General features: G+C 63.4%; 1 protein-coding gene across 1 annotated transcript in view; it reads left to right on the top strand.

Annotated features, from left to right (window-relative positions):
* The first annotated feature begins 4,140 nt into the window (after positions 1–4,140).
* The window catches only part of COBL (cordon-bleu WH2 repeat protein), a 114,855-nt gene continuing 91,130 nt past the window's right edge, over positions 4,141–27,865 (top strand). Inside the window, exon 1 of the mRNA XM_045826911.1 lies at positions 4,141–4,527. Coding sequence (XP_045682867.1) covers positions 4,487–4,527 — 41 coding nt within the window. The 5' untranslated portion in view covers positions 4,141–4,486. The remainder of the gene's footprint in view (positions 4,528–27,865) is intronic.

Raw genomic sequence — 27,865 nt, 5'->3', positions numbered from 1 at the left:
GGTCACAGGCTGGAGTGAGTGTGACCCCCTCTGACGACAGAACCTGCGCTTCCCCACCCTCTACGGGCAGGATGCACTCCTTCCAGAAGGTTCCTCGGCCCCTCCAGAGACGGGAGTGCCGCAGCCCCCCCCCACCCCCCCATGCCCCACTGGCCTGGAGCTGAAGGCAGACACCGTGGTGGCAGCCGGGAGCCCTCCCGAACACTAGGTGTTTGGGGACACGAGAACCCAGAGCCAGCCTTCCCTCCTGTGTGCAGAGTGTAGCCCACAGACTCCATGTAAGGAGGAAATTGTCGCGTTGGGTAGGAGGCCTCGGAGGGTCCCAACGACCACCAATTTTCAGAGCCTTGAATTGACAGTTTGGAAACTGCGGCCGTTGCAGCCCGTTGGCTGGGTCCTGCCGCTCTGGAGCCACGGTAGGCAGCAGGGTGGGCAGGCAGGGCGGCGGGAGAGGAGACGGACGTCGCTCCGGCCAGCCTGGTGTGGGGGATGACGTCAGCTGGAATGACGTCAGCTGGAATGACGTCAGAGCCGAACGCCACCGAACCCCCGCGGAGGGCGGGCACAGACGCTCACCCCTGAGCCCCCGGCTGATTTAAAGAACTCCCGCGAGTTCCCAAAGGCAGAGTCAGGCGTGAAGGCAGAAGACACACTGGCCCAGGCCGAAAACCCTCTCTGGTCACACCTGCGTGGGTGCCTGTGCAGGGCAGGCTCGTCTTTCCACAAAACGCTGCAAGAAACCCTAAACCCCCTTGCACAGCCCGCGCGTGGGCGGAGGGCAAAGGTCGGCGTCCCAGGAGTTCAGGGCGGAGCGTCTCTGCCGAGGGCCTCGACGCCTCCCCTCGCTGTGCCCACGGGACCGCTCCGCTCCTCCTGTGACCTCCCAAGGGGGGGGACAAGGGTGACAGCTGGCGACTAAAATAAAAGCTTCGGGACGTAGTGGCAGGAGAGCCGGACCTACACATTCCCCGCATCCGCCGCTTGGCAGCGAGCTCTGCGCGCGTGTGCCGGCACGCTGCAATCCCTCCGCGTCCGCGTGGAACGGTCGCGGGGGAACTCGGTGCTGGGCGCGCATCACAGCCGGCGTGGGCGCGTGATGGCAGACACTCCAGCGTCTCCGGGGGGAGGGAGGGAGAGAAAGTGCTCACGGACCCGGGGTTCGCTTCGGGGAGCGGGGTTGATGACGTTCTGAGGCTGCAGAGTGGCGGTGGTCGCACCACTCCGCACAACCAGAGATGTCTGTCTGTCACCACCGGATGACACACGTAAAGTGACGGGCTTTGTGGTAGCGGAGTTGTGTCTCCATGACAATGCAGGGCTGCTGTCAGCCAGCGATGCTTACATACACACATCCTGTTTCAATAACGTACTGTGTTGTTTTAAAAAAAATTATTAAAGCCTGGTCTGAAGCACACTTGAGAGTGTCTCTTCCTCTTCCCAGGAGGCCCCCAGTCCTGAACAACCAGGTCCCCACCGCCACCCTGGGACCTCCCTGGATCTCAGTGAACTTCCAAAGGTCCCACCTCCAAATACAGAGGAAAACTTCAACCTACGACTTTGGGCAGGGACACAGTTCAGCCCATAGGACATTCCAAATAAATACCCACTGTGGCATCTGTATATTGATCTTCTGCTGGCTTTAAAAAAAAAAAAAGTTTGTTGCCCTGGCTGGCGTAGCTCAGTGGATTGAGCGCGGGCTGCGAACCAGGCATCGCAGGTTCGATTCCCAGTCAGGGCACATGCCTGGGTTGCAGGCCACGGCCCCCAGCAACCGCACATTGATGTTTCTCTCTCTCTCTCTCTGTCTCCCCCTTCCCCCTCTAAAAATAAATAAATAAAATCTTTAAAATAAAACAAAGTTGGTGACATACTTCAAGCGGGGTGAGCCTGCCCTGCAGACCCCGGGTCGGCCCCCGGGACCCTCCCTTCTCGGGGAAGGCGAGCCAGGCCTGGAGAGCGAAGGGAAGCGCTCTCAGGGACCCTGCCGGGGAGAGGGGGCCGGGCCTGAGCTGGTGTGTGTGTGCGACCCTGGACCTTGCAACTCAGACTGGGGTCCCCGGCAGCCACTCTGCCTGGCTGGGAGCTGTTTCGAAATCCAGACTGGCAGGTCCCGTCCTGACCCCGCTGGGTCGACGCTACATTGTAACAAGATCTCAGGAGTGTCTTGACCTAGTCCAGTGCCTGAAGCACTGCTAGGACAAAGGTGGCCCTGGGGTGCAGCGTCCCTCCTGTTTTCCTCCAATGCCAGGGCGGGCTCAGGGGCTCTGGGCACTCCAGGCCCCCCCCCCCGCACTGGCTGTGGGGAGGACGCTGGGGCTGCTGCGGTCCAGGGCGGGCCCGCACCAAGGAGAAGGTGAGGCCTGGGGGGCAGGGAGTGGGAGCCGGGGAGGGGCGCAGGGTGTGGGGGCGGGAAGGGCAGGGGAAAAAATGTCCCAGAAGTGGCCGCAGCAGCCCTGGCCTCAGCAGCAGGAGCAGCTGTTGCTCCCCGGGCGTGGAGCTGGCCGCATGGCAGTGGGGAGCGGCGGGCAGGGCTGTGCGCTGACAGCTGGCACAGGGCACCAGGGCACCAGGCCGGCGCTCAGCTGTGCTCCCTGGAGCAGGCAGGGGGCTGCAGGGCTGTGCCGGGGCCCGGCGGCTCCAAGTCTCCCAGGTGCCAGCGGTCACACCACTAAAACGCCCTTGGGTTACCTGTGACCCACGGGCCAGACCTTCTCCAGGGGGGTCAGGGGGCCTGGGCCCCGGCCACAGCCCCTTCTCCCCTCCGGGCTCCCTGCCTCCCAGGCTGCGGGTCTGCACCTGCCGCTGTGCCCAGAGCAAGGCAGCCTCTGCAGACGCTGGGAAGGACTGCTGGTTCCCATCCTACAGGTGGGAGGACAGCCTGGAGACACACGCACTGGCTCCCCGCACTCTCTTCTGTGGAGCAGCCACTGCCCCACCCCCACCCCCAGCTCCACCCCCACCCCCTAGGCCCCTGCCTCGGTGCTGGGGGCAGAGATGCAGGGAACTGAGACTGATGGGGCGGGCAGGAGACTGCGGACACCCTGGGACAAAACGTATACTGAACACGCCGGCTATCGACACATCTGTAATTCATCCACATAAACGCGTACACCCATGTATTTGTTCCTACGCGGCTACCCACACCCACATAAACTGTTCGCTATAGGCGTAAACAAACTTTTGTTTAAGTACACACACAGTGATAAGTGCTCAGACGAAAATCGGCAGGACAAGGGGAGCCGGGCCTTCCTACCCAGGAGGCTGCGGTCAGAGCATAGGTGCCAGCGGCAGCGCAGGCCGAGCCCCAGCCCCAGGCCCCAGGTGGCGGGCCTCTGGGGAGCGGTGAGCTCCAAGGCCAGGCGCACAGGTAGGAATGCCATTCTGGGTGGGCACCCCGCCTAAGCCCCAAGGCCTTCGGTGCAGCCGCAAGGACTTTGAACTCCGGCTGCAGGCTGGCCTCCCCGCTGTTACCGACAACGCGGGGATCCGCTGGGAGGGCTGGGGGAGGGGACTCGGCACCTTACCGAGTGCAGGGTCCCCGGAGGGGCGCCTCCTCCCACGCCGACCACTCGGGCCTGCGCCTTCTCGGTCTTTTATTCCCAGTCCCTTGTGGGTCAGACTTTCTCCCCGGCCCAAATCTCTTTTTCTGCTTTGGGGTGAGTGAGGAGGAGTGTGAGGGTGAAGTCGGGGCAGATCGGGGCGCCCGGGTGACTGGCTGGGGCGCCAGCCTGGGCTGCTTCTGCTGCGGTTTCGGCCCCGGGGGCCGCCCTGGGCGCCTCCACGGGGCTGTGCAGCCTCAGCGCCGGGCAGGGCGGCCTGGCAAACTTTCCCGTGCTCCGGGTAGGAGCTCCGGCTCCAGCCCCAGCCCCAGTGTTTCCGATTTCCCAGGACGGGGGGCGGGGGCGGCGCATTTCCAACCAGCCCCCGGGTGCTGCGGGACAGGGACCCACTTTGAGACCCTCCGCACTAGGTGTTTGCCCCGCGCAGGCAGGTTCAGTTGGGCTCCACGGTCTTCCCGGTCCGGCGACACTGGTCACTCGCTGCTGCTCCTTCTGCAACCTCAATCCTGCCCACGCCGGTCCGCCCACCTCGCCCTCCTCCCGCCGCGCCGCTGCCAGGTGGTTCCCCTCCCTCCGCCCCACCCCGCCGCCGCCTCGCAGCCGCGCCTCGGGCCCCCACCGGCCCCGAAGCAGCGCGCTCCCTCCTGGGGCGGAGGTCCTGGGAGCCGGCCGGGCGGGGCGCTGCGGCGGGGGCGGCGCTCGGTGGGCGCGGCGGAGCCAGCCGGGCGGGGGTGCCGCGCACCTGGCTCACAGCCCCTCCCCGCGCGGCCCGGCCCCCGCCTGCCCCGAACGCCTCCAGCCCCCGCCCGGAGGCCCGCGGCTGTCCTCCGCCGGCGCGCGTGGGCGGACGATGGGTCAGCGCGGAAAAAAGTGAGTGAGGACGGCGGCCGCAGCGAGCGCCTGACTCGGCCCGGCCCGCCGGCTCCATGGACGCGCCGTGCGCCTCGGCGGCCAAGCCCCCCACCGGGTAAGGGGCCGGGCGGCGGGGACGCGGGCGGCGGGGAGGGCGCGGGGACCGGGGGGGAGTGCGGGGCGCCGGGGAGAACGCCGGACCGCGGGGCGGGGGCGCAGGCAGCAGCGCTTGCTGCGGGCCGGGCGCCCGCCCTCTGAGGGGAAAGGGGTTGTGTACTTTCTGCGCTCCAGGCGTTGCCCAGGTGACAGTGTCGGGCGGAGAGGGCCCGAGCCCTTTTCGCGCGCGCGCGTGAGTGTGCGCGGGCGCGCGCCCTTTCCCGGGTCCCCGCAGGCAGAGCCCCGGCCGAGCCCCCGCGACCCCTCGGGCCACGCCCCGGGGGGAGGAAGGCGGCGGAGGCCCGGAACTCCGACTCCAGCCGCGTCTCCGCGGTGCCGGCGTCTGGGGCCTGGGATCCCGCAGGGCGAGGGGGCGGTTCCGAGCCTCGGCAGCCGCTGGGCCCCGCGGTCGCGGAGGGTCGTGTAGAGGGCACGGCCTGCAGGTTTTCCTGACAATCGCCCCCGTCCCCGACTTTATTTTCCGGGGCCCCGGGGCAGTGGACGGAGCGCCCGGTGGAACCCAGCTGACCAGGGGCCACGGCCTTGGACCTAAAGTCAGGGCTTCCGGCCCGGCCGCTGCCGGCACCTAAACGGCGTGTTTCCGTCTCACACCTCGCGTGTGCGGATCACAAGCCGCACGCACACTTGACTCGCAGAAAGAGTCACCCCCCTCCCGCCGGAGAAACACCCTGCCCTTTGCCGGGGCCCGAGCTGGCGCTGGAACCGCGCGCGACCCAACCAGGCCGCGGGCCTCGCGCAGGGGCGCGCGCCGCTCCTGAGGGCAGGAGCCGCCGCCCGTGAGTCCTGCGAATGGAATGAGCGGGGCGGCGGCACCTGCTCCCCAGGGGCCCGCTTTCCGCTGGGCAACTGCTCTTGAACCAGGCCGCTTTGGGGACAACTAATCTCTTTCCTCCGCACTTGCGTCTCCCTGACTCACCCTGCCCCGTGCGCGTGGGCCTCTGTGCCCCGCGCCTGCAAGAGAGGCCTTCGAACTGGCTGCAGAACAAAACAGAACAGGACGAAAACCCCTCCCTTTCGTGCCAGGAAACAGTGAGCCAGGTTAGCAAACCGAATAATGCTGAGGCCGAGGAATGTTGACTACAACTTTTTTTTTAATTGCACTTGGTGGCGGTTATGTAATTCCTGCTGAACAAACAAATCACACCCCCCCCAGAGGAAAGTAAGTGTGGGCCCCGCCAGGACAGGGGCGCGAGTCGCAGAATCACCTTTGACTCTGCGTTTCCCTGGGAGACTGCGTCATTGCGTCACTGCCACCTGAGGTGGGACCGTGGGGAGAGAGCACTTCGAAGAGGCCGGAAACAGTGATGAGAGTGCCTGTAAAGCATTTGGAGAATTCAGACTGCGGAAGTGTGACCCGGAGACGCCCCTTTCCCGCCTGGGGCTGCACCCAGGGTGTGGTCCTCACGGCCTTTCGGAGCTGGGGGGGGGGCCCTCTAACCCTGCATCCCCAGAGACGCGCAGGACGCTCACTATGATAAGGCTGAGACGTGGCCTGGTTCCCGCCCCATGTGCACACCCCCAGCACCCGATCTGCTTCTCTGGCCAAGCAACAGGGGCGCACGGCCTGCGACCTCTATGATCCCCAGTTAGTTCCCCCACTGGTGTTTGTCCGAGTGCCTTCAAGGAGAGGCATGGAGAAAGTATCCATGTGCTTCTGTGTTCCAGACAGGAATTGCCTGTTTCATAACAGGGTCCTGTGGGTTAAAGCCCAGGGAGAGAGCCCGTCTTGGGCGTTTTGAATCTTTTATATCACATAGGTGTATCGCTTGCTTCCAGGAGAGATAAGGAGTGAGATTTCTGGCTTAGGTGCGGGCTTGGTGGCTTGGTGGCCATGGGGTGCTGGTGGCTCTTTGGGGCAGTGGGGGTCCCCCCTCTGAGACCTGCTCCTCTGTTGCCTGACAACGAGGCTGACCCCCCTGCCCCCGCATGCCCCCTAGCCATATCCTGGCTCTCCAGGGGAATAAATGTGGTTTCCCCGGGGCTGCCGCCGAAATGCTTAGCCAACCAGACAGGCAGTCGGCGATCAGTTTTCCGACTGATGTCACGAACGTGACTCACTCTGGCGTAGAAAATTGCTAGTTGGGCACGACGAAGGGAGGGGATTTCACGTTGCACAACCAGCTCCCCCGGAGCCCCTCCTGAGGGCTGCTGCAGGGGCTGGGAGGTTCGAGAATGCAAATTCACGGATCGGATGTCTGACTGAATTATTCATAGGCAGTCGATTCCTTATCTTTGCTGAGAACACAAGTCGGCGTGTTTAGTGGGATTGAGATTGTGTGTGTCCCTTGGTAATTCTATTAAAACAACGGCCGGTGACTCGTTTCACCGCTGGGGAAAACCGTGCTTCTAGGAAGGAGGACGCACTCAGGGAAACTCCCGAGTCAGACTTGGTGTGACCTCAAGGAATTTTACTGCTCAGCGGACGTGTGATGATGGGCAGAATGTTCTAGACCACGGGGAAAGGCAAGTTGCCTTTTGGTAAAGTTTTAACACGTGTTTGTCAGAGCCTCCCCATGGCTGGTGGTGGCCCACAGGGCCGCGTCTCCCGCGGGCCCGGTGCGGGGAAGGGACGGGGTGTTCGGGGTCTGGCGGAACACGGGTGACGTTGTTCCTTAGGGAGGAAACGCGTGTTCCCCGAAGTGGAGCGCTCTCCAGCGGTGGGGAATGCCCCAGCGGCGGCGCATTGGGTACATGGCCGTATCCAAGCCCTGTGCTTCCAGGAAACTGGGCGGAAGTTTCCGGTCAGTTTTATCCACAGGAGAGCTTCCTGCCGATACAGCTGGCATTCATCACTCTAGCAACTTAATCAAGTTATTAGCACAAGGAATACTTTTTAAAAATTAATTGAAGTGGGGAACTTGAGTGTACCCACTTTCTATTGAGGACAGCAGGCCTGCTGCCCTTGTAGCCAAACACAAGGACATTTTTCCCGCAGCTCTTACAAGCGTGCAAATACTGATGGAGTGTCAAGTGTGTGCCCTAGGAAGACACTTACATGGGTAGCTTTTTTTCCCCCTAAGTTTTCTGGGAGTTTGACTAACATATTAGAGAATGTGTTTGCATTGTTTAAAATGATCGCATGTATCATGATTTGTCCCATTAAGTTTTTCCCATTTAATTGGAACTGTGTTTTTAAAAGAGGTTACTTCTGAGCTATTCTTTTTTTTTCTATTAAATTTATTGGGGTAATACTGGTTAGTAACATCATATAAAGGAGCTATTCTTTATGTAGACAGTTCATCCTAGAATGTAGAAGTCAGATATGATTTGATGTGAAGTAGAAAGTGGGCCTAGGAATTTTATTATTGTGTAATTACAATTTTTCTTAATAAATGCAAGGGGTCAGACACGTTCCTGACACAATATCAAACAATCTTAGAGCGTTCCGAATGTGTCCCAGTGTTTGCGGCTGTGTGTGCGTGTGCCGGAAGTAACAGATGGTTGAATGTGCTCAGTGCCAGGCCCCCGCCTCCTGGAACTGCGTCCCCGGCATCCCCGCCTCTGCCCTCTGCCCTCTGGGTGCCCCGCGGAGGGGCAGCCCCACACACGCAGGGCCGCACCCCGGGGCCCCTTTAATTTGGGATCTGGGAAGAGAAGCCGTAAAATCCGTGTGCACCCGAGACGGCGGCCATCATTATGAAGGAAACAAGATTATAGGCTGTGCCCACAGACCGTAATGAGTGGTTGAGGTTTCTAGGCCCTGCCGCGCTTGGCTATTAAATTTATCGTGAAGCATCGTCTTAAAACTGATGAGACGTCTGAACGAGGGAGCAGGAATATTTGATAGTAAGTGTGTTTGGGTCGAGGAGGCACAGATTTAACACACGGGCTCTCGGCTCTGTCTGCCGTAGCCGTACACGGGCGAACACAGTCGTCGGAGGGAGGGTTTCGCTACCTGTGACTCCGCTCTCCCTGCATCCACGTCCGATGGCCGGGGTCCGGGAGCTTGTGTGTCGGTTCGTTTCAGTCACACATTTCCAGTCGCTTCCACCGCAACAGAACACAGATTTGGTATATATATGGACGCTTTTATGTATCTTCATCTTTGTACTTTTTCTCCACTTAAAATATTTAACACGGCCTATTAGTGATAGGTAAATAGATAAATAGATAGAGATAAGAGGCCTTCGTGATCAATTTTAAATTTCAGCCCCGCGCCCTCCCACTTCGTACCTTGGCTTCCTCCCTGTCACCTGCGCCCCGGGCATCCACTGCTCCGGGCCACCTGCTGGCTTTCAGAGCCCGCACAGGTGGCCGTGGCCGCAGCCTGTGGCCTCACTTTTCCTCCGTGTGTCCCTAGGTTTTCACGTTTCCCTGTCTCTCCCTGCGGTCCTGTTAAACTTCCTTCTCGTGTGTGGTTCCTGGGCTTTCCTTTGCGTCTTACGAAGCTCCCAGTGGTGGCTCTCTCCCAGCCCCGACGGTGCTGATGCCGCACGGGGTCTCGCTGCGTGCTGGGGGACGGGGTGGTGGGGGGGGGAATCCCCACAGCGTCTGCATTTCCCACTCCTGGCCCCCATCCCACACCTGAGGAGCAAGCTCCCGTCCCAGCTGCGAGGGGCCGTGCAGCCTCAGGAGGTCCCAGGATTCCTTCTGTCTCCTGCAGGTCGAGCCCAGTGAGAATGCATACATCCCACAGCGAAAACCACTTTTATTTAAAAAGAAAAAGGAAGAACAAAGGAAAAGCTTTTCAAGCAACCGTGAGCACGCAGTTTGTTCAGTTGCGTGTGACTGGGCAGGCTCCCAGACCGCACACCAGCGTGCAGACTCGCCCCCCCGACACCCCGCCCCCCGACACCCCGCCCCCGGGGCCTGCAGACGCTCCGGCTGCTTTGGCTGCATCAGTGGCGTCCTTGTCCCCGCCCCCCACGTATGTGTCTGACACGAATCCCCAAGGATGAGCCAGATCCCACGAGGTGTGGTCCTCATTCATGACCCCCCCCGCCTTGCCCCCTCAGCTCGGTGCCCGAGAACCAGAGGAGGAGCCGTTCACTGTGTTTGGGTCGCTTTTGCCTTCCGGTGGCCCGCTGTCCTCCGTCGGTCGTCGGTCGGTGTGGCAGGCGTTGCTGCCTCCTACTGAGTGCAGGGGTGGGGGTGGCGCCCCAGGCTGTGGGGGGGGGCAGCGCTCCCCAGTCCCGGATGCCTCCTGCCGGGTCACGAATCCTGTGTGCCTTTCTGCGACCCTGGCCAGCCAGGCGGGCCTAGTGGAGGGGACCCGGGCTCAGGAGCAGGGAGCCCGGTGGGCCCCGCCTGGGCGGCGAGGGACACCCGGTTGTCCCTCCCTCGGGAGTGTGGTTCCGGGTTTCGTTGCTCCACTCCGCCTGGGCTCCACTCCCTCCCCGGGCTCCGCGGGGCCTGCACCGCCCTGCCTCCCCACCCAGCACGCTCGAGAGCTCGGGTCCTCCCCGTGCTCACCGCCGGGGGCCCAGTCTTCACCGGCCGCCGAAAGGCCCGGGGGAGCGGGCCCAGAAACCAGGGGGTTTCAGCCGTCTGTGCTGAGAGGGTCCTATTCCTAAAGCTCGGTGAGGACGGGGGTGGGGGGGGGAACAGCCTGATGGCTGACCCTGCCCCTCCCCCCAACACCAGAGCCTGAGAGACCCCGGTTTCATCCGCAGGGCTCCCAGCGGAGCCGCCAGAGGCGGCGGGGCAGGGCGCAGAGTGTGGCCGTGGTGACGGGACCAGGCCCGGCTGGCCACTGGCGTCTCTCTGGGCAGCAGTGCCCCTGCTTCTGAGCACAGAGAAGGAGGGTGTGCCCGCCCCACCCAGGAGAGGGCTGCCACCCAAGGGTGGCGGGGACCGGGCTTGTGGGTCGGGGGCCCACATTTCTCTTGGACCAATGTCTGTTCTTGTCATCCTTGCTGCACCCCCATCTTGGCTTCTCGGGAAGGGGTACCAGCCGAAAGGGGGGGAGGGAAGGGGGTTTCCGAGTCTGAGCTCCTGGCGTGGCTGTGGCGGGGGGGGGCACATCAGGGCGTCGTCCTCCCTGCTGGCCTGGGGTGGGGAGGGGGGGGCTGGTTCTCAAGGACGCCGGGTGCTGGCCTCCGCGTCTGCGCCGAGAGAAACACCCAAGGGGTGGGCCCTTCCGACCCGTGTGAATAGCTCCGACCAGCAAAGAGTGGGTGAGCGAGTGGCATGTATGTGTGTTGTGTGTGCGTGTGAGTGTGCGTGTGAGTGAACACACGTGTGAGTGTGTTCACACACGTGCCCGTGGGAGGGAGGTGGGAGCTGACTTCCAGCCCTTGGCCCAGCAGTGCACTCCCAAACCAGATTCCCCAGCCTGCCGTGTGTGTGGGGGCTGGATTTAAACGCCCGTGGGCGGGCGCGCTCAGGCAGCAGCAGTGTGTGTGCGTGCTCTGTGGCCGGCTCCGGGGGCTCCGCGCAGCTCCGCTGGCCGGGGCCCGGTTCCGCAGGACAGGAGCGGAGCCCAGCAGCGTCCAGAGCCGGAGCCCTCAGGCGGCCAAGGGACAGACGCGCCCCGGCCAGAATCCCGGCATTCGCCACTGAGAGCAGTGTCCTGCCAAGGCCCCCGTGGTCCACCCGTCCGCCCACCTGCGCCCCCCCAAACCTCCGTGCGTCTGTGATTATCAGGTGGAGTCGGTCGGGGTGGAGCTGAAGGCTTTCTCCCGCCCTCTCTGGGTAGGAACCTCCCTCACACGCGGTGGTTAACTCGGTGTCCTGGCACCGCCTCGCACAGGGAGTGGGGAGCGCGGATGGCAGACGCTCGCAGATGCTCGCAGACGCTGAGTCACCGGTTCGATCCCCAGAGCTGCGGGGGGAAGGAAGTCTGTGCACGCCCCACGCCCGAGGCCCCGGAAGCCCCGCCCATCCTCGCCCCTCAGACGGGTCTGATCGTTTTCACGCACAGACCCGTCGCTGAAGAATATGCCGGAGTGAGGTCAGGGTGCAGGTTTCACAACGTTCGACAGAGTGTGAAAACTAGTTGGGAAGCTGGACTCCTTTAAACTGAAAAGGACTGTAACTGAACTATTTCCTCCCTCTTTGTCCCTATTTTCTCACCGCAATGTTTCACATGTGTGGAGTGGTGAACTTGGGGCGACACATTTTTCTAGACGGAGGAGACAGGACTGCCTCACCTCAGCATCTCAGTCACCTTGTTGGCGGTGACATCCTGCCGCCAGCAGCAGACCGGTCCCCTGCCCTGCACTGGGCGCGTGCACCCCCACCGGCCCTCCGCTTCGGGTGGCAACGCCCCCGTCCGGTTTCCGGGTGGGACTGTCACGTGGCCCGGGCGGGCCTGCTCCCCCTCCTAGTGGTCCTCGCAGCACGAGAGCTAGAAGCCCGGGACACGGTTTCCAAAGTCCCTTTTCCTAAAGCCACCGCCTGCTTCATGCAGGAAGCCAGGGTGTCTGTCACTCAGCTGTGTCTACACCGCCGACGTTTCTCAGCCACGTTTTCCTGAAGCCACAGTCACTCGGGGGCAGCGGTGTGCCTGCTTCCTCCTCGTACGGGGCCCTCGTGACGTTACCCGCCCCCCCCCACCCAGCCGCCACCACGTGGATGTGTCTCCAGATGTTTAACTCCTGGGGCCCACAGGGGGAATGTGCCGTGTGGGAGGCACTCCCACGGTGCGGCCAGCGAGGACCACGCCCGGCCGCCATGGTGGAGCCCAGAACGGGTGTGTGGGTTGGCGTGGAGCGTCGGTCGAATCCCACCGTCTCTTCTCTCCCGGCAACTGGGCAGCCGGGACCCAGCTGATGGATGGGGAGCCGTCTCAGAGCGAGTCTTGTGGCCTGGGTGCTGCCGCTCGCTCCTCGGTCTCCGGCCCCCCACGGGGGGGAGCTCAGAAGGAGGAGAAAGGCCGGGTGGGGCCTTGCAGAGCTGGCTGCGGTCCCCTGTGTCTGGCCGTGCTCTCCGTTTGGTTCCAGGGGCCGTGGGGGGGGACACGCTGACCGTGTCAGCAAGGCCCACTCACTGGGCATCCCACCAGCGTCCAGCCGGGGGCTGCTGAGTGTCAGGCAGGTCCTGTGGACACGTGAGTGAATTTGACTGTGAACTCTTCAGTCCATATTGGCTGTCTCCTGTCTCCAAATTTTATGCAAGGGCCTAAAACATGTCTGAAAGGGTCACCCTGAAAGTGAGGTCCGCTCTATAACTGTCAGTGAGGCTCGGGGGCCTGTCAGCTCAGCCCTGCACCCCGGAACACTCTGGTGTGTGGGCCCGGGGCCTGCAGCCATGGAGGGGGCAGCAGCTTGCTTCTGAGCCCGCGGCCTGGTGAGGGCCGTGTCGTTGCCGTGGCCGCAGCATTACGTCAGGGGAGCCGGGCCAGCGATTTAGCGCGTGCCAGAAAGTGAGTCACCTGCCCGCCTGCCCACGGGGGCGGCGGCAACATCCGTGATGCTCGGATCCCTGAGCTTTCCGCCTGGGGTCCTGTGGGAGAGTTGGGGTGCCGTTCCTGGGGGCCACAGTGAACCCAGGCGAGCGCCCTGCCTTCCGGAAGCACCCTCGGCACCGGCAGGGCGGCTCCTGGGAGACGTGTGTGCTCTTCCCACGGTGCAGCTGGGAAGGGTCCCTCCACTGCCTCCCTCATGGGTGGGGGGGGAACGTGGAAAGAGACTCACAGGAGGCTCTCCCAGGACGCTGCCCTCCTGACCCCCTGTCTGGGGGGGGGGGACATGGACGGGAGTGCGCGCGGTGTGCGAGATGGGGACGCTCAGAGGGGCAGCGGAGTGCTTGGCCGTCTGTTTAAAGTTTGGGGGGCGGGGGAAGGCTCCAGTTCTAGGGCCTGCCCTCCCTCCAACACGACCTGTGCGCCCTGTGGGCAGAGGGGGGGGGCTAACACATGGAGAAGGTCAGGCGTTGCTGTTTGTGCTGAGATAGAATTGATGGATGCGTAACATTGTACTCGTTTTAGCTCTACAACGTGACAGTTTGGTACGTGAGTATGTGGTGAAACAGTTACCAGGGGAAGTTCGGTTGATACCCACGCCTCACGCAGTCACCAAAGACACTCTTTTCTGGAGACGGGGACCGTCCACAGGCGTGGAAGCCGGGAAGCTGGCCCGTGCGCACGCGGCAGGATTGCCCGTCCCGGTCTGCGAGGGCCACCCTGGGGGCTGGGAGGGGACTGTGGGGGATCCGCAGGGGGCCCTGCGGGGTGCGGAGCCTCGAACACTGTCGGCTCTTTCCATCCGAGCCCGTGGGGGCCTTCTCCTTTCCCTGCGTCCCGTTCCCCGGGGGCTTTCGGTGAAGACCCGCCTCGGCTTCTCCCGGGGGCCCTGGGCAACCTGCTGGCCCGTCCCGGCTGAAGATGGCTCCCCCATTCGCCCATTCATCCATCCGTCCTCCGGGTGAGGCCTGGAGTGACCTGTATGAGTGCGGGCACCGCCCCAGCTTCTGGGCGTGGGCTTGCTCTGAGGGAAACTGTAGGCGTGGGGCACCGTTGTCCTCCGCCACCAAACGTGCTCCCCGAGGCCTGTGTGGGTGCATGTCACTGCGCTTCCCGTGGTTCAGGCTAGTGGCTTTGGGGACGGGCAGCCCCACTGTGCATCGAGCACTCCTCGGTCCCCGGCACCGGCCGTGAGGGGGCCCCCCCCGGGCGGGTCAGAAGCAGCTGCTCTGGGAAATACCTGCGCGCCCGTTTGTCGGAAGATCAGCTGCTGATCGAAAAGACGAGAAATAGCCAGCCTCTGTGAAAGAACGCTCTGGCGAGAACAGCGAAACCACAGAAAGAAAGTGAAGCCACGCTGAGTTCTCTCCTTGCCCTCATCCGATTCTCTTCCAGCCTCGGAAGGCCAACTCCGAACGGAAGTCCTCTGCGGGGGGTTATTCCTGTGCGCACTTTGCACCCCATCTGCTCCCACAAACGGGATGGGTGTTTAAGGACAATACCATCCATGTTCACTGGTAGAGATCCCCTCTAAGTGGCATGCGTTTCATTAGCTGTAATTTTTTTTTCAGAACATCAGAGTGCATTGAAACGCGCCCACGCGCTGTCATCCTGGGTGGGTGCGGGCACGTTGCCCCCGACCTGACAGAGTCCAAGTGGACGGGGGAGGTCGGGTCCCCCAACAAGCGTCCCACGCGGAGCTGCTGGGGGGCTGGGAGCCGAGCGCCCCAGGAGCGCCCACAAGGGAAGGGCAGCCCGTCCCGCTGGCAGGGCGGGGCCGCGAGCCAGCAGGGTTATTTTTATGAAAGGCCTTCTCAGAAAGAGGTGGCGCTGAAACAGTTGTTAAATATAACACCCCTGCCGACGCCCAGAGCGGCCAGGCGGAGGGGCTGGCAACGCCGCGCCGAGATCAGCTCATGGACACCGGCACCGGGAGCTGCATTCGGTGGGCGTTCCTTTTCCCCTGACAATTGGAGAGGAGAGCTAAGAGGTGTGGACAGGTGCAGAGGACAAGCCTCCACGAGGCTGTCAGCATGGGGTGCCCGGTCTCCGGGAGGTCGCGTGCGCTTTGCCGAGGTGGGGGGGACCCTGACCTCGCGTAGACGTCCCCCTGGATGGGGCAGGGCAGCCGTGACTGCTGGCGCCGCCCACACTCCCGGGAGTCTGCCTCTCCTTCCGGTTAACGGGGCGGCATTTCACAAAAGAAGTAAATCCAGTAACGTTCATGGAACAGGTGACACAGGTGAAGCTTTTAATTCTGCGTCAGCAGGGCAGAAGCCGAGCATGACGAGCCCCACGCTGGGTCCCCAGACGCAGACGTCCGTGGGTGCCCCTGGGCCAGCGAGAGCAGGGGCAGGACCGCACCCAGCCGTCATTCAGACGCTGCCGTGGGGACTACAGTGGCCCCTGCCTGACGGAAGCTGAGGCTAACCGCTGTCGGGCAGGGGCTGAGGCTCTCGTGCTGAGGTCGCCGCGTGGCCAGGTGCCCCTAACACGCCACAGTGACCGGTCCTGCAGCCAGCGGCCCTGCGGGTTCTCACAGACACGCTCGGTCACGCTCTTCTCCCCAGCGTTTTGGAGAGGCCTCTCTCAGACAGTGCGTCCGTTTTTCTCCGTGCCATGGAGACAACGCACCGCAGGCCGCACCCGCCGGTCAAGATCGGGGTGGGCTCGTACACAGACGCCGGGGCGCACGGGTCGGAGAGTGTTGGCCGACGTTTCCGCCTTTGCAACAGTCACCCGCAAAGATTCAACGCCCTCCTGTCCGGGCCGGAGGCTTCCGGAGCCTCTCTGCAGCCGGGCAGCCACTGACCCGAAGCCTGTCCCTGCAGGCGACTTTGCGCATTCTAGAATCTTCTCTGAGTGGCATTGTGCACACTCGTTCTCCTCTAGTTCTTGTACGCGGCACGGCTGTGTCGACGTGCAGTTACACCGCAGTGTCCTGTATAGTGTGGCGGGGCGTGTCACTCACCGAGTCCTTTACAGCACGCCTGCCTGTTCTCTCGTCGACACACGTGGGTGTGGGTGGCTCCGGCTTTGCTCCTGCGAACGTCCATGTGTCGTCTTCCCGTGGACCTGCACCCCCTTTTCTTGGGCGACTACTGAGGGACGCGGTAGCGGAGCCCCACGGCAGGCACATGTCTGCAGGGAGTGGAACCGCTCCACCCAGGACCGGGGGGGTTTCCGCTGCAGGGGGGCCCGGCACCTGCGACCCAGTGAGCACCCACCCCAGGGGCCCTGCGGTCCCAGGGGTCCAGGTCCTCGTCACTCTGGACGTGCCAGGAGCACAGACAGCTGGCTGGGAGCTCGCCCCCGGGCCCCGCCCCGGAGGCGGGCCCAGGTACACCTGCCCGGCTCCGATTCAGCCCTTTTATTTCTATGTCATTGTCACTTATGTTTAAATCATACTCACCCTGAAAGGTGAGAAAAGATCACTTGGATTCGATGACTTTTCAGGGAGCTTCCCCAAGACTCCATCCACTCCGCCCAGTGAATGACTTCAAGTGACAAAAACGGTTATTTTTCTTTTCCAAAAATACGATGGAAGTGTGAAAACACATGAAAGTAGAGGACAAAAGTACAGAGGCTCCCAAGTGCCCGTTGTGGAGCTTCTACATTTTAATCTCTGGGGGGAGGAGCATCACTACTTCACGGGAAAGGCCCAGGGCCGGCTGAGCGGCGTTCGCACACGCTCCCTGGGCACCGCTGGCTAACGGGGCCGCCGGGACTCTCCTTCCTTCCTTCCTCCTGAGCGCCGAGCTTCCTGTTCCCGCGGAAACCTCCCAGGCCGCCCTCAAGGCCGCCGTGTGCACGATCGTGGGAGCTGCTCAGGCTGAGCCTGCCGGTTGGCACCGCTGGTCCGAGGAGGAGATGGCCCCCGTCACCTCCGGCCAGGCTGACCCCTGCCGGCCCCACCACTGCCAGCGCCTCCTCGCTGCCTTCCCGTCTCTTCCTGGCCCTGCAGCTCCCTCTGCGTCTCGGCCCCGCGCCCGTCTGCCTGTGTGCCTGAGCCACCAGGGTGGGTCGGGGTGTGTGCTGTGTGCCCCGTGTGCAGATTCGCGCTGCCCCCCCCACCCCCAGGCCCGGGCTTCCTTCTAGCAGGGTGGGGGCGGGTCGTGACCCCGCAGCACAGGGCGATACTGTCCCGGCAGGGACCAGCCCAGAGCAACCAGCATCGCTCCTGGGGTCGTCTTGCCGGAGGCGGGAGCCCGGAGCCCCCGGGAAGCTCAGCCCTGCGTCTGCGGGGAAGGGTGACTTGGCATTTACTGGGATTCTCTGAACCTTCCGAAGCTCGGGGAGCAGGGAGGGGGCTGCGGTGGTGAGTGGGGTCGGGGAGGCAGTGGGGAGCGGAGCTGTGGGGTTGCCTCTGGGCTCTGGGAAGACGACTCGGTCCTTCGAGCACCCCCTTCCCCCCGAGTCTGCGTCTGTCTGGGGAAAACCCACTTCTGGGCCAAAACAAGATCCAAAGGGAAGCCGATCAGTACCCCCGGAGACTCCCTCTCCTCCAGCCAGGGTCCCGGGGTCCCGGTGACCTCTGCCGGGGCAGACCCTGGCCCTCGGCGGGCAGGCCCCACCTGGCCGGCTGTTTTACCTGTTGCTTCCAAAACCCAGTTCCCCTGCCGGCCGCCAGCCCCCAGATTTCCAAGTCCAACTGATCAGAGGTGCCTGTGGCACTTCCGTGGCCTCTGGTCTCCAAGGGCACCGAGGACAGGCCTGGTGACCGGCCCGTTGCCGTGTGTCCCCGTGATAGTGTCTGACACCTGATTGTGTTTGCTCAGGGCCAGTCCCCCCCTTGCACAAGCGCTGTCTCCCTGGTTCGACTTGACCCTGGGCCCAGCCCGAGTCTCCGTGGCTTCTGTGCACGTGACACCCCCCAGCACTCTCTTGGGGCAGCTCCGTCCGTCGTCCTGCACGGCCGAGTTTCTCTGTCCCCCTTGTGTCCCCGAGGCCTTGGCGCAGGGCCTGCGTCCAGGAAGGCTGATGGCACCAGAGAGAGAAAGCTGGGCCGGGGAAGGGCGAGCGAGCAGAGCTCTGGCCAGGAAAGCGGTCGACGCCCTGGGCAGCTAGGGGCGTGCTGCTGCCCGTGGCTGCCACCGTGAGAGTGGGGCACGTGCCGGTCCTCAAAGGGGGCCTCATTTTCCTGGCCCTGAGAGGGAGCCCATGACTCACGCATGGTTGTTCCGGCCACTGCTGCCCACGAGCAGTCTGTGCCTTGCTGGAAATGTAACTCCGGTCCTCCCCCAGAAAGAAGACGTCTACCAAGAAGGGGCCGCCAGTGGGTAGCTGGGCTCTAATTTGAAAGCAGAGCCTGGCAGCCAAGTCTAAACGGGGGCTTCTCGGCAAACCGCCCACCTCTGCACTGCCCTGCCCGCGGGCACTGTGTTCCGGCCACTGATCAGCCCTTATAAAGGAGCTCCTGGGATCCTATTTCCCCCAATAGGACTGAGACTTCCCCCATCCAATCAGAGCTGTGCTGCCGTGTCCTCATTAGCATCTTCACAGAGCAATCAGAGCAGCTCCATTCCAGCCAATCAGGACAGTGCTTGCTGGGCCAATCACACTGTGAGGATTTGGAGTCCTCATTTGCATGAGAACTCACCAATCGAAGACCAGAGGCGAAGACTGCTGTCTCTCTGTCGGCTCCCCTGGGGGTGGCGACCCCGTTCTCCCCTCCAGGGAAGCCTGGAGACCACGTTTCCCCAGCTGGAGGAGGGTGTCCGGCTGCAGCAGAGCTGTGCAGCCAGAGGGGCTCACCTGCCCGTGGGTCCCCTTGGAGCTGTGCTGTTCCACAGCCAGACTGCATTGCACTTGAGCTGTTTGCACGGAATAAAGTTGCTTGGTCACCGTATCCCAAATTCGGAATTCCTGTCGGTGTTGAATGGGTGCCGATGGCCGTCGGTGACCCTTCTAATTGACGCTAGTGGTGGCCCGCCACTGTGTGGGGGGTGTGGCATTAGTGGCGGGAAGAGCGGGGGCCTGTGGCCCTGTGTCTGCAGGTGGGGACGAACGGCCCGCTGCCCTGCATCTGCGGAAGGCACAGAGGTGTGCGCGGTCCAGGCTGTCTCTTAGGTTGGACTTGTAAGGTTCTTTTTTTTTTAATAAAGATTTTATTTATTTATTTTTAGAGAGGGAAGGGAGGGAGATAGAGAGAGAGAGAGAGACATCAGTGTGTGGTTCCTGGGGGCCATGGCCTGCAACCCAGGCATGTGCCCTGACTGGGAATCGAACCTGCGACACTTTGGGTAAGGTTCTTTATGTAATGTGGATACAACTCCTCGGTCACATATGTGATTTGCAAATATTTTTCTCCCCTTCTGTCCTTTGTCCTTTGCTCTTTTAACTGTCCTAGAAAAGTAGAGGCTTTTAATTGTGAGGAAGCCCCGTATTTTTTGCACTTTATGGTTTGGACTTGCATTGGGTGCTGTGTCTAAGAATTCTTGCCTAACCCCAGGCTACGAAGATTTTTCTCCGGTTTCTACTTTTCCATCCACCTCTGCAATGAATTTTAAGTAAACTTTCATACAAGGTGTGAGATTTAGATCAAAGTCCAATCTTGCCTTCCTATTCCTCTTGGTTACCATCTTCTTTTTCTTTGGTTGAATTGGTTCCTCCCCTATGTTTCTTGGGCTGTGTTTGTCATTAGAATTATCCGGATTTTAGCAGCAAACTGGAAAGACATTATAATGTCACGACTGAAGTTCACGTCTAGAATGTGTCTGGCCCCTTTCACATGGACCAGTTGTGAGGCCCCGCAGTAAGTCACTGGGTTTTTACCCAGCCAGGCCCTATGGTTATTAGCTTCTCGGTGCTGGGCCAGCGCACAGGGTGGGGCCTGCTAGTAATTTGAGAGTGGCAACAGCTGTGCCAGTCCCCACAGGGCCACAAGTGTCCTGGAGGCGAGGCCAGCCACCCGCCGGCCGCATGGTGCGTGGGCGCAGGGATGGGTCGGAGGGAGGCGTAGAGAGAGCCAGCGCGCCCAGCCTGTGCCGCCGCCGGCTCTCTCTGTCACTGCCTGCTGCCTCCAGCCCGAAATCATCTGGACGGGCAGGCCTCGCGGGTGGAGCGCTGTGCCCGTTGTCCAGATGGCAGCTGTCGCCGGTTTTACTGCGCGGAAGCACAGCGCGGTGGGGAGAGGCTGGGGCGCAGCTCTCTGGCGCCGCTGCCTGCGATCACGGACCTGTTCTAAATATAGCACCCTCGTCTCCAGTGCGGCTGGGGGGAGGGGGGGACGCGAGTGGCCGTAAATGGGAGCGAGGCCGGTCCCTGCGCCCTGACTGCGCCGCCCACACGGACGGGACAGGCCCAGGTCTCATTCAGTTAATCTCCGGATCAGATTCCCCCCGTTTGGTGAGCAGGTGTGTGGGAGTTTCTGTGAATGTGGAGCTTCTAAATTTGCACACCATTCGATACGGGTATTGACGCGCCAGTGTTTGCGGCGCTGGTACGCGAGGCCGGCCACCGTGCCGGAGTCCGGGGATGGGACCGTCCTCCCGGCATCCCCACGGGCCACACGTCCTATTGTTTGTGTCTCTCCGTGGCATCTCCGGTGGGTACAGGGTGCAGGCCGGCAAGTGACATAAACTGATCTGCTTTGTGCTGGTGACACGTGCGTCCTCTCTCGTGTGTGACCTTGGGAGATGCAGGAACTCCCTGAGGAACTTCAGGCCACCAGTGGGGGGTGACCATCTCAGTTGCTGGGTCACTCTCCTGGTCATTGTACTGAGGGGGTGAAGGTAAAGTAACCACTTCCTGTGAGATTCAGTGTGGCGTTCTCCCGGAACACTGGGGGGGCAGGGGACAGGGGACAGGGGACAGCCAGTGACGGGCCCCGTGGAGCTGCTGACTGGGCAGGGGTCGCCAGTGCCCCAGTGCCACCTGTCTGCCGACAGTGGACGCGGCTGGTGGTGTGGAGGCCCGACGGCTGCTGACTCCAGGCAGAGCCGTGTCCTCGGCCGTCTCTGCAGGGTCGCTGGTGGGTGGGCTGCGGCCAGGACGGGGCCCCCCCAGCTCTGCATGGTCGGCCAGGCGCCCGGGACTTCGCGCTGCCCCGCCTGACAGCCCTGGCAGGCCCAGTCTTCCTCTTTGCTTGTGAGTCCCCCGGCCCCCTCTCCCCTGTGTGCTGAAGCACACAACCTGATCCAGGTGCCTCCGTGGCCAGTCCCCACCAGAGAGTCCCCTTCACAGGAGGCACTGGGGAAAGGCTGGGCCCGGGCCCCGGCCACCCCCGTGAGCCCCCGCACCTGCGCACGTCCCCCTGGGGACCCCTTCCTGGAAGGAGCACAGCAGGACAGGCAGGCGCTGCTGCCCGCCACCGCCCGAGGACCCGGGCGTCTGCATGACGACGCCTCTGATGAGCAAAGGAACATCTTATCACAAGTTCAGAGTGTACCCGCCTGGGCGGGGGCCGCCCAGCCCGGCCCTGCGAGTGCTGATCAGAACAGATGCCCTGGGCTCCCTGCCCTGTTGGCGAGGAAAGGAGGAGCCGTCTCCAGAGCCAGGTGCCCGTCTTCCCGTGTGAGCACCCGATGTCGCTGGGTGGCAGTTCCTTCAAACCACACGCTCCCCCCGAGTTGATGGCCGTCACTCAGCTTCTATCCGTGGGGAAGCAGAAGGTGTTTCCTGGGGAAGCGACCGGCTCGCTGCCTGGAGGAGGGAATAAGGAGGCCGTGAGGGCCCCTTCAGTAAAACACAGACACCCACAAACCCCTGTGGGGCAGAGGGAAGGAGAAAGGAGAGAGAGCCGGGGACAGCATGAGACCACAAAACGTCATCAGTGTCAAAACCACGGTCCTCGAAAGACGCGGAAGGAGCGCCTCCTCTCTCCCCTGCCAGGTGGCAGCTGGACTGTCCCGGGTGCTGGGTGACCACTCCTCACTCTGTCCCCGCCAGGTGGCGCGGCCTGAGGAGTCCAGGGCCCCCCAGCTGACAGACGGCAGGGCGGCTGGGCGGGGACCGCTCCCCCCTGCCCTGGATGGCTGAAGCAGCCTCAGGGGATTTGTACCTGGACGGTGCGGCCTGGTTCCAACAGAGCCTTTTATGTGGACACCAGCATCGGGATTTCGTGTGATTGTCCCAGACGAGAAAATCGTCGCCTTTGGGTTTTTTTCTCCGACCGTTGCAAAGTTGTGGACACCACCCTCGGTGTGCCGGCCCTAGGGAGACACAGCAGGGAGGGGCCGGCCTGCCCACGCCTGGGCCGGACCCGCCTGCCTTCTGCAGCAGCCCGGGGACCAGGGGACGCAAGCCATGCCCACTGTTTACGCTTCGCTCTAGAGCAGTCACTCCTGGATGTCGCAGCCCCCGGACTCAACTGGAAGCAGGTGCCTGCAGCAGGGCGTGGATGGAGGTTCTTGCTCAGAAGGACCTGGAATAAGGACCCCCCCCACATGAGGGCTCACGCCCCACTGCCCAGAGCCTGCTGCGCATGACCGTGATGTGTTTTGCATGCTCCGGAGTCAGAGTCTGGTAGGGAGTCCGCATTTTTCAGAGGCTCTCCCTCCGGGTCCTCTCTGCCCTAGAGCTTGTGAACGGGTGCACAGATGCACAGACCCCCAGCACCGGCGTGAGCCGGCTCTGACCGGCTGTCCCTGGGGGGTCCCCGGGAGCAGGCTCTGCGGGGTCGAGGGCCAGCAGCATTCGGTGGACGCTGGAGAGGCAGTGCCCGTTCCTTAGCTGATGAGCTGCCACAGCGCCTCTGTAAACATAATCAAATGCGACCAAACAGTGGGTGAGATCTCGGCACCGTGCATACTCGCAGGTTTTCCCAGTGTGGTATTCTTTGGGGCTCTTTTTTTTATATTTCTGCTTTAAGTGGAGCAGTGCAATGCAGTTCGGCACTGACTTCACACTAAAGGAACGGCCGTCAAATCCACGTTGACGAGAAGGACCTGGGGCTCTCAGGTCTCCATCCTCGTGACTTCAGTTTCCGTGCCTACCCTCCCCCTTCCAGCGCCCTATCTGCTTTAGAAATAGCCTGCCCCCAGTGTGGTCCCGCGAGGGGATGGAAGGGTGGTGCTCCCTCTCCACCCGCACGCCGTCTCTCTCCCAGGCATCCGGCGTCTGCATTTTCTCTGCTGACCCAACGCAGAGCGTTCTCCCTCTTCACAGTGAGCCGAGCACCAGCCGGCCAGCAGTCGAGGTCTCCTGGCCCGGCCCGTCCTTCCCCTCGAGGCCCTGTGCACAGTGCAGGGCGCACCGCGGGCACGGGACGCGGGGGAGCCTGAATGAGCCCATTGAGGACCCCCGGGCCTCCGACCGACAGTGCGAGCCGCTGGGGGAGACCTCGCTCTGAAGCCTGCCCAGCGGAGCCCCCGCCGTCCGGTCGGCCGCTGGCTCTGAGCGGGCCGTGCTCCGGCGGCACAAAGAGGCCTTTCTCGGGCCCGTGTCTCTCTCCCCCGTCTCCTGACAAGGCTGCCTTTCACTGCCCGCCAGGCCAGCCGTGCGCGCTCAGACGGGCGCCCCGAGCCGGCCGCCCGCCCGGGTTATGCTTGGCACCGAGAGCACCTGAGACAACACAGGTGTCGGCAGCCCCTGGCGCGGCCGCCCAGGTGCACGGGCGGGCCTCAGGTGGGAGCGGGCGCACTGCAGGCTTTCTGGCCTGTCTCTGTTCTCCCGGTTTGCCGGCTTGATTGAGTCCAGACGGAGGGGGGAGGAGCCCCACCCACCATGGGGGCTTCTAACGGCCCCGTGTCCTGGCGAGCCCAGCTGCGCACTTGCTCGCCGAGGGCTGCTGCAGGGTGCACGCGCCCGCCGGGATCGTCGTCGCGGCTACAGAGCACACCTTGTTTCCCCACCAAGGCTGCTTTGACGGACGATTGGCATGACTGTGCACGCCAGTTTTCTAGCTGAAACTCTGGCAAACTAACAGGCAGTGTCTGCAAAGAAACTGTCAAGAAATCTCGCTCCCTTTCCTGGCTCTGGCTTTCACGGATCAAAGGAGATTGGGGGCAGTGAGCTGGGGTCACGGCCGTGCCTGCTCTGGTCCAGGCTGTGTCTCGTCTGTCTGCTGCCCTGGAGGAGACCAGGGCGCCCTGGGGTGGGACCGGCCTGGGGCCGGCGCTCTGGACCGGGACCCCGAGCTGCCACGGCCAGGGTCCAGCCTCAGCAGGTTCCGACCCAGCGCCCACGTCTGGCGAGAGCCTCACTTCCTGGTTTGACCAGTCAGATCAGGGGCCCTGCGTGGCGGCTGTCCCTCTTGTCCCTCTTGTCCCACAGGAGCAGAACGTGACGCCCTGGCTTCCCTGCAGGGACACGCCCCTCTCCCCCTTCCTGAGCCGCGGACGGTCAGACACCAGGTAGAACCCAGCCGTGAGGATGAAGTCTCCTTCCTTCCGCCCGTGATGTTCCTCGGAGACACAGCTAGGATTCTGGGGCCTGTCCCAAGGGGCACTGAGCAGTTAGCCGGTCACAGAGCTGGGGGCACTGGGGACCTGCTGTCTGCTGTCTCTCCCCCACCGCCTCCCCCGCCCCATCCGCCCTGGGGTTGCGGGACCTGCCGAGGCGCCAGCCCCTGACCTGGAGCTCTGTCGCCCAGGGAACGTGAACAGCACAGCTCGCGCTCCCAGCCCCCCACCAGCCACCGGCTCGGCAGGCACCTGCTCTGTCAGGCCCCGGAGGTCCCGCTGTTTGCCCGTCATGACTCCTCACATAGAGTGGACGCTGGGTCCCTCGGGGCCCCTGTGGCCGTTTTTGATCCTCGTGGGACGAGGTGGGAGGGAGGGCCATCGGGGGCAGGGGCAGCGCTCTGTGCACACTGCCGACCGTGCTGCCCCTGGTGAAGGGCATGTGGCCCCACGGAGGGCTGCCCCCGCTAGGGGGTGCCCCCTCCTGGCAGACACCCTTGAGCTGTGGGCGCTGCTTCCCCCACCCAGCTCGGGGACACCTGTCCGGAGCACTGCCCCCGGTTTCAGGTCACCTGCCCTCCTGGAGGGATGCAGGAAGTTTCCTGGCTGCGGAAAAGAAGGCACAGGGCACCCAGGACATCAGCCCCGGACACCCTGCCCTCCGGGGCGGGGGCCACACCAGGCCACACGCTGCTGCCACAGGTGTGGAGCGGGAGGTGGCCCCCGAACAGAGGGGTGCGCCCCGCTGACCTGCCTGCCTCCCCTTCCAGTGGGCTTGGGGGAGGAAGTGTTTGTTCTTGTGCTCTCCTTTCCAAACGTCTGTCTCTGCATAACTTCTGTAGTGTTCACAGTAAATAGTGTGCTATTAGGGTTTATAAGAAATATACAGTCGGCCGTTCAGGGGGCCGAACTCTCTCTCTCACATGTATTTGGTGTCCCCGGCTCGCCGCCCCCGCAACTCCGGAACTTCCTCGGTGTGGGGGGTGGTCAGGGTCATGTGAAGGGCGGGGGGCGGCTTTGGAGGCAGGTCAGAGCAGGTTGGGAGAAATCCGACTTTGAACACACAGCAGCCACATTCTCCCTGTCCCCTGTCCCCCGGCTGTGCGGTGAGGGGGCCTCGCCTCTCCGGGTCCCCGGCCCCCTCTCTGCAGTGTCTCTGAGGCGGGGCAGCGGGGTGCACGCCGCTGGGCTCTGGGCACCGGAACCGGGAGCGGGCGACCGTCTAGACCCCGGGCAGAGCCGGGGCGGCGGGAGACCTCTCTGGGGTGCCGCCCTGCAGACGGGCCCCGCCCGGGTCTCCAGTGGGGTCTCCGCGGCGGCTCAGCCCCGGGCCGCTGCCCCCTGCCTTCCAGGGGGGCTTTGCACGGGGTCCGGCACACAGAACGTCCTTGTTCTCTTACAAAATCCTTTCTTACAAACTGCGGCGAGCACGTAACTCTGCAACAGAACGGCACTGCAGCACACCCTATGACATTTTAGGTGAAACGTTCAAGTTAAAACCATAAATGTGACGCCCATATTATTACCCCTCCAACCACACGCCAGTGGGCCTTTGAAGAACCGAAAGCTGGGGCCCACCAGCACCACAGAGAGGCCATCCGTCCGTGCGTCCTGGGGCTCAGGGGAGACCGGACCTGGCGTGTGGGGCCCCTCCTGCTCCACCGTTAAGGGGTAGCACGTACTTATGGAATATTTCTTGCATTTGTGTGTGTGTGGCGGGGGGGGTCATGGGGAAGTCACCCCCCCCAGATCAAGGCCGGGACCGCCCCAGGCCCCCTTGCACTCCGCCCCACCCTGAGGCCCCTCCCTGGCTGGGCTGGGGTGTCCCCTGTCCCGGCTGCAGGGGCCGTGGCGAGTGCCTGGCTTCGAGCGTCAGGGGCTGCTTGGGGGTCACGTTTGGTTTAGGGGTTACGTCCACCGGCCCCACGGCACGGAGCGCCTGCCCTGCCCTGCCCTGCCCGGCCTGGCCCAGCGGCGTGGCGCTGCGCGGCGGGAGCTCGCCGTCCTCGATTCAGACCGCTGCCGCTGCTGGAGGCAGGTGTCGTCCGGGGAGGTCTCGACCCCGCGTGGGCCCGTGGCTCCGCGACCCCCCCAGGAGGCTGCGGCTCAGGCGGGGGCTCAGACCGAGCGGGGGGTGGGGGTCCGCTCCTTCCCTCGCCACCCCCCAGGTGTTGTCCCCTCTCTCATGGAAACGGGGCCGTCCGGGGCACTGAAGGAGGCCTGGAGTCCATGTGCGTGTTCGTGGTCGGCGTGGCGTGCCCGCCGGCCGTCTCCCGTCCTCGCTGGAAGCGGGAGTGGCAGCGGACCCCCTGTCGAATGCTCCCCCTGTCTGCGGCGTCCTCACGAAACGGGGGCCGGCTGCCAAAAAGGTGTCTAGTGACGGGGACGGCGTCGCCACCGGCAGTGCGATCCGGTCCAACCAGTCTGGCCGGCTCCCTCCGGGCCGTTCCAGTCACCGGCTGCAGCTGAAACCTGCCTGCCCCCCCCCACCCCACAAGGAGCCACACCTGGGTCCCTGCCCTCACAGGTACCCGGGCCCCCGGCGCCGGCGCGGGGGAGACCCCCAGCTGCTGTGGGGACAGGCGGTGCCCAGTGCACCCACCCGATAACCCGCCAGCGAAGGTTCCCCTTCCCGTCCACGGGGCAGCTGCAGCGCCATCACACACACTGCTTCCCCAGCTGGGCTCTGCCGCTCGTTGTCCTTGAACCTCCAAGGAGGGTCAAACAATGTGCGAGCGTCTTGGCCACGTGACTGATTTGAGATCCCGAGGTGCCCGAGGACGGGGCCCTTCTGATGGGGACTCGGGACCCACCATGCTGGGTGCGCCTGCTGCAGACCGGCATCCGAGCCGGCACCTGCGGCCCCGTGGAGGTCAGCGCTGCCCTACCCCTGACAGCAGGCTCGCGGCCATGGGGCCCAGGCGCAGGAGCGGGACGGTGCTGGAGGGAGAAGGTGACCCGCACCCTGAGCTCCCAGTGCCCCCTGGGCCTCCCCGGCCCCCACCCAACAGCTCTCCGGAGGCCGTACAGACACGAGCCCCAGGGAGCTGGTGGCCTGACCCATGCGTCCCCCTGTGCGGCCTGCATTCCAGTTCCGGCCCCCAGCAGCTCCGCCCGGTTTCCTTGCTGGGGTTCGGCCCTGGGCTTCCCAGTCCCTCCCAAAACCTTGCCCCTGTTACGTAAGCTGTAAGGAGCCCTTGAATGCATTCGATGAAGGACACCCACTCTCTGCCGGGGCCTGGGCCTCACACCCATGTCTGTGGAGAGCAATGCCCACTCCATTTAGACCGTCCCTTACGGAAGCAGGACGTGGGAGAGGACATGGTTGTGGGTTAAGCAGTGCAGCAAAGTCATAAAGCTTCTCATCAGACACCTGTGTCAGGTACCCGTCGGGGACCCTCGTCGAGTGTCACAGCGTCTCTGAGTTCTCCCGTCCTGGCTGGTGACACTGGCCTGGCCCCCCCCCCCCGCCACAGGGCTCCCGTGAGTGGGGACATGTTGGAAGCTGTCTGGGAGCTGCACGGAGCACCCACGGGTGTCCCCAGGTGGTGGAAAGTGCACGCGGGTCCCGAGGCTGCCGTGGCTCCCTT

The sequence above is a fragment of the Phyllostomus hastatus genome, unplaced genomic scaffold (assembly GCF_019186645.2).
Source record: "Phyllostomus hastatus isolate PE091 unplaced genomic scaffold, TTU_PhHast_1.1 phas_scaffold_78, whole genome shotgun sequence".
In the NCBI taxonomy this organism is placed as follows: Eukaryota; Metazoa; Chordata; class Mammalia; order Chiroptera; family Phyllostomidae; genus Phyllostomus; species Phyllostomus hastatus.
The sequence above is the reverse complement of the archived record's forward strand: the minus strand, read 5'-3'. Positions and strand labels throughout refer to the sequence as shown.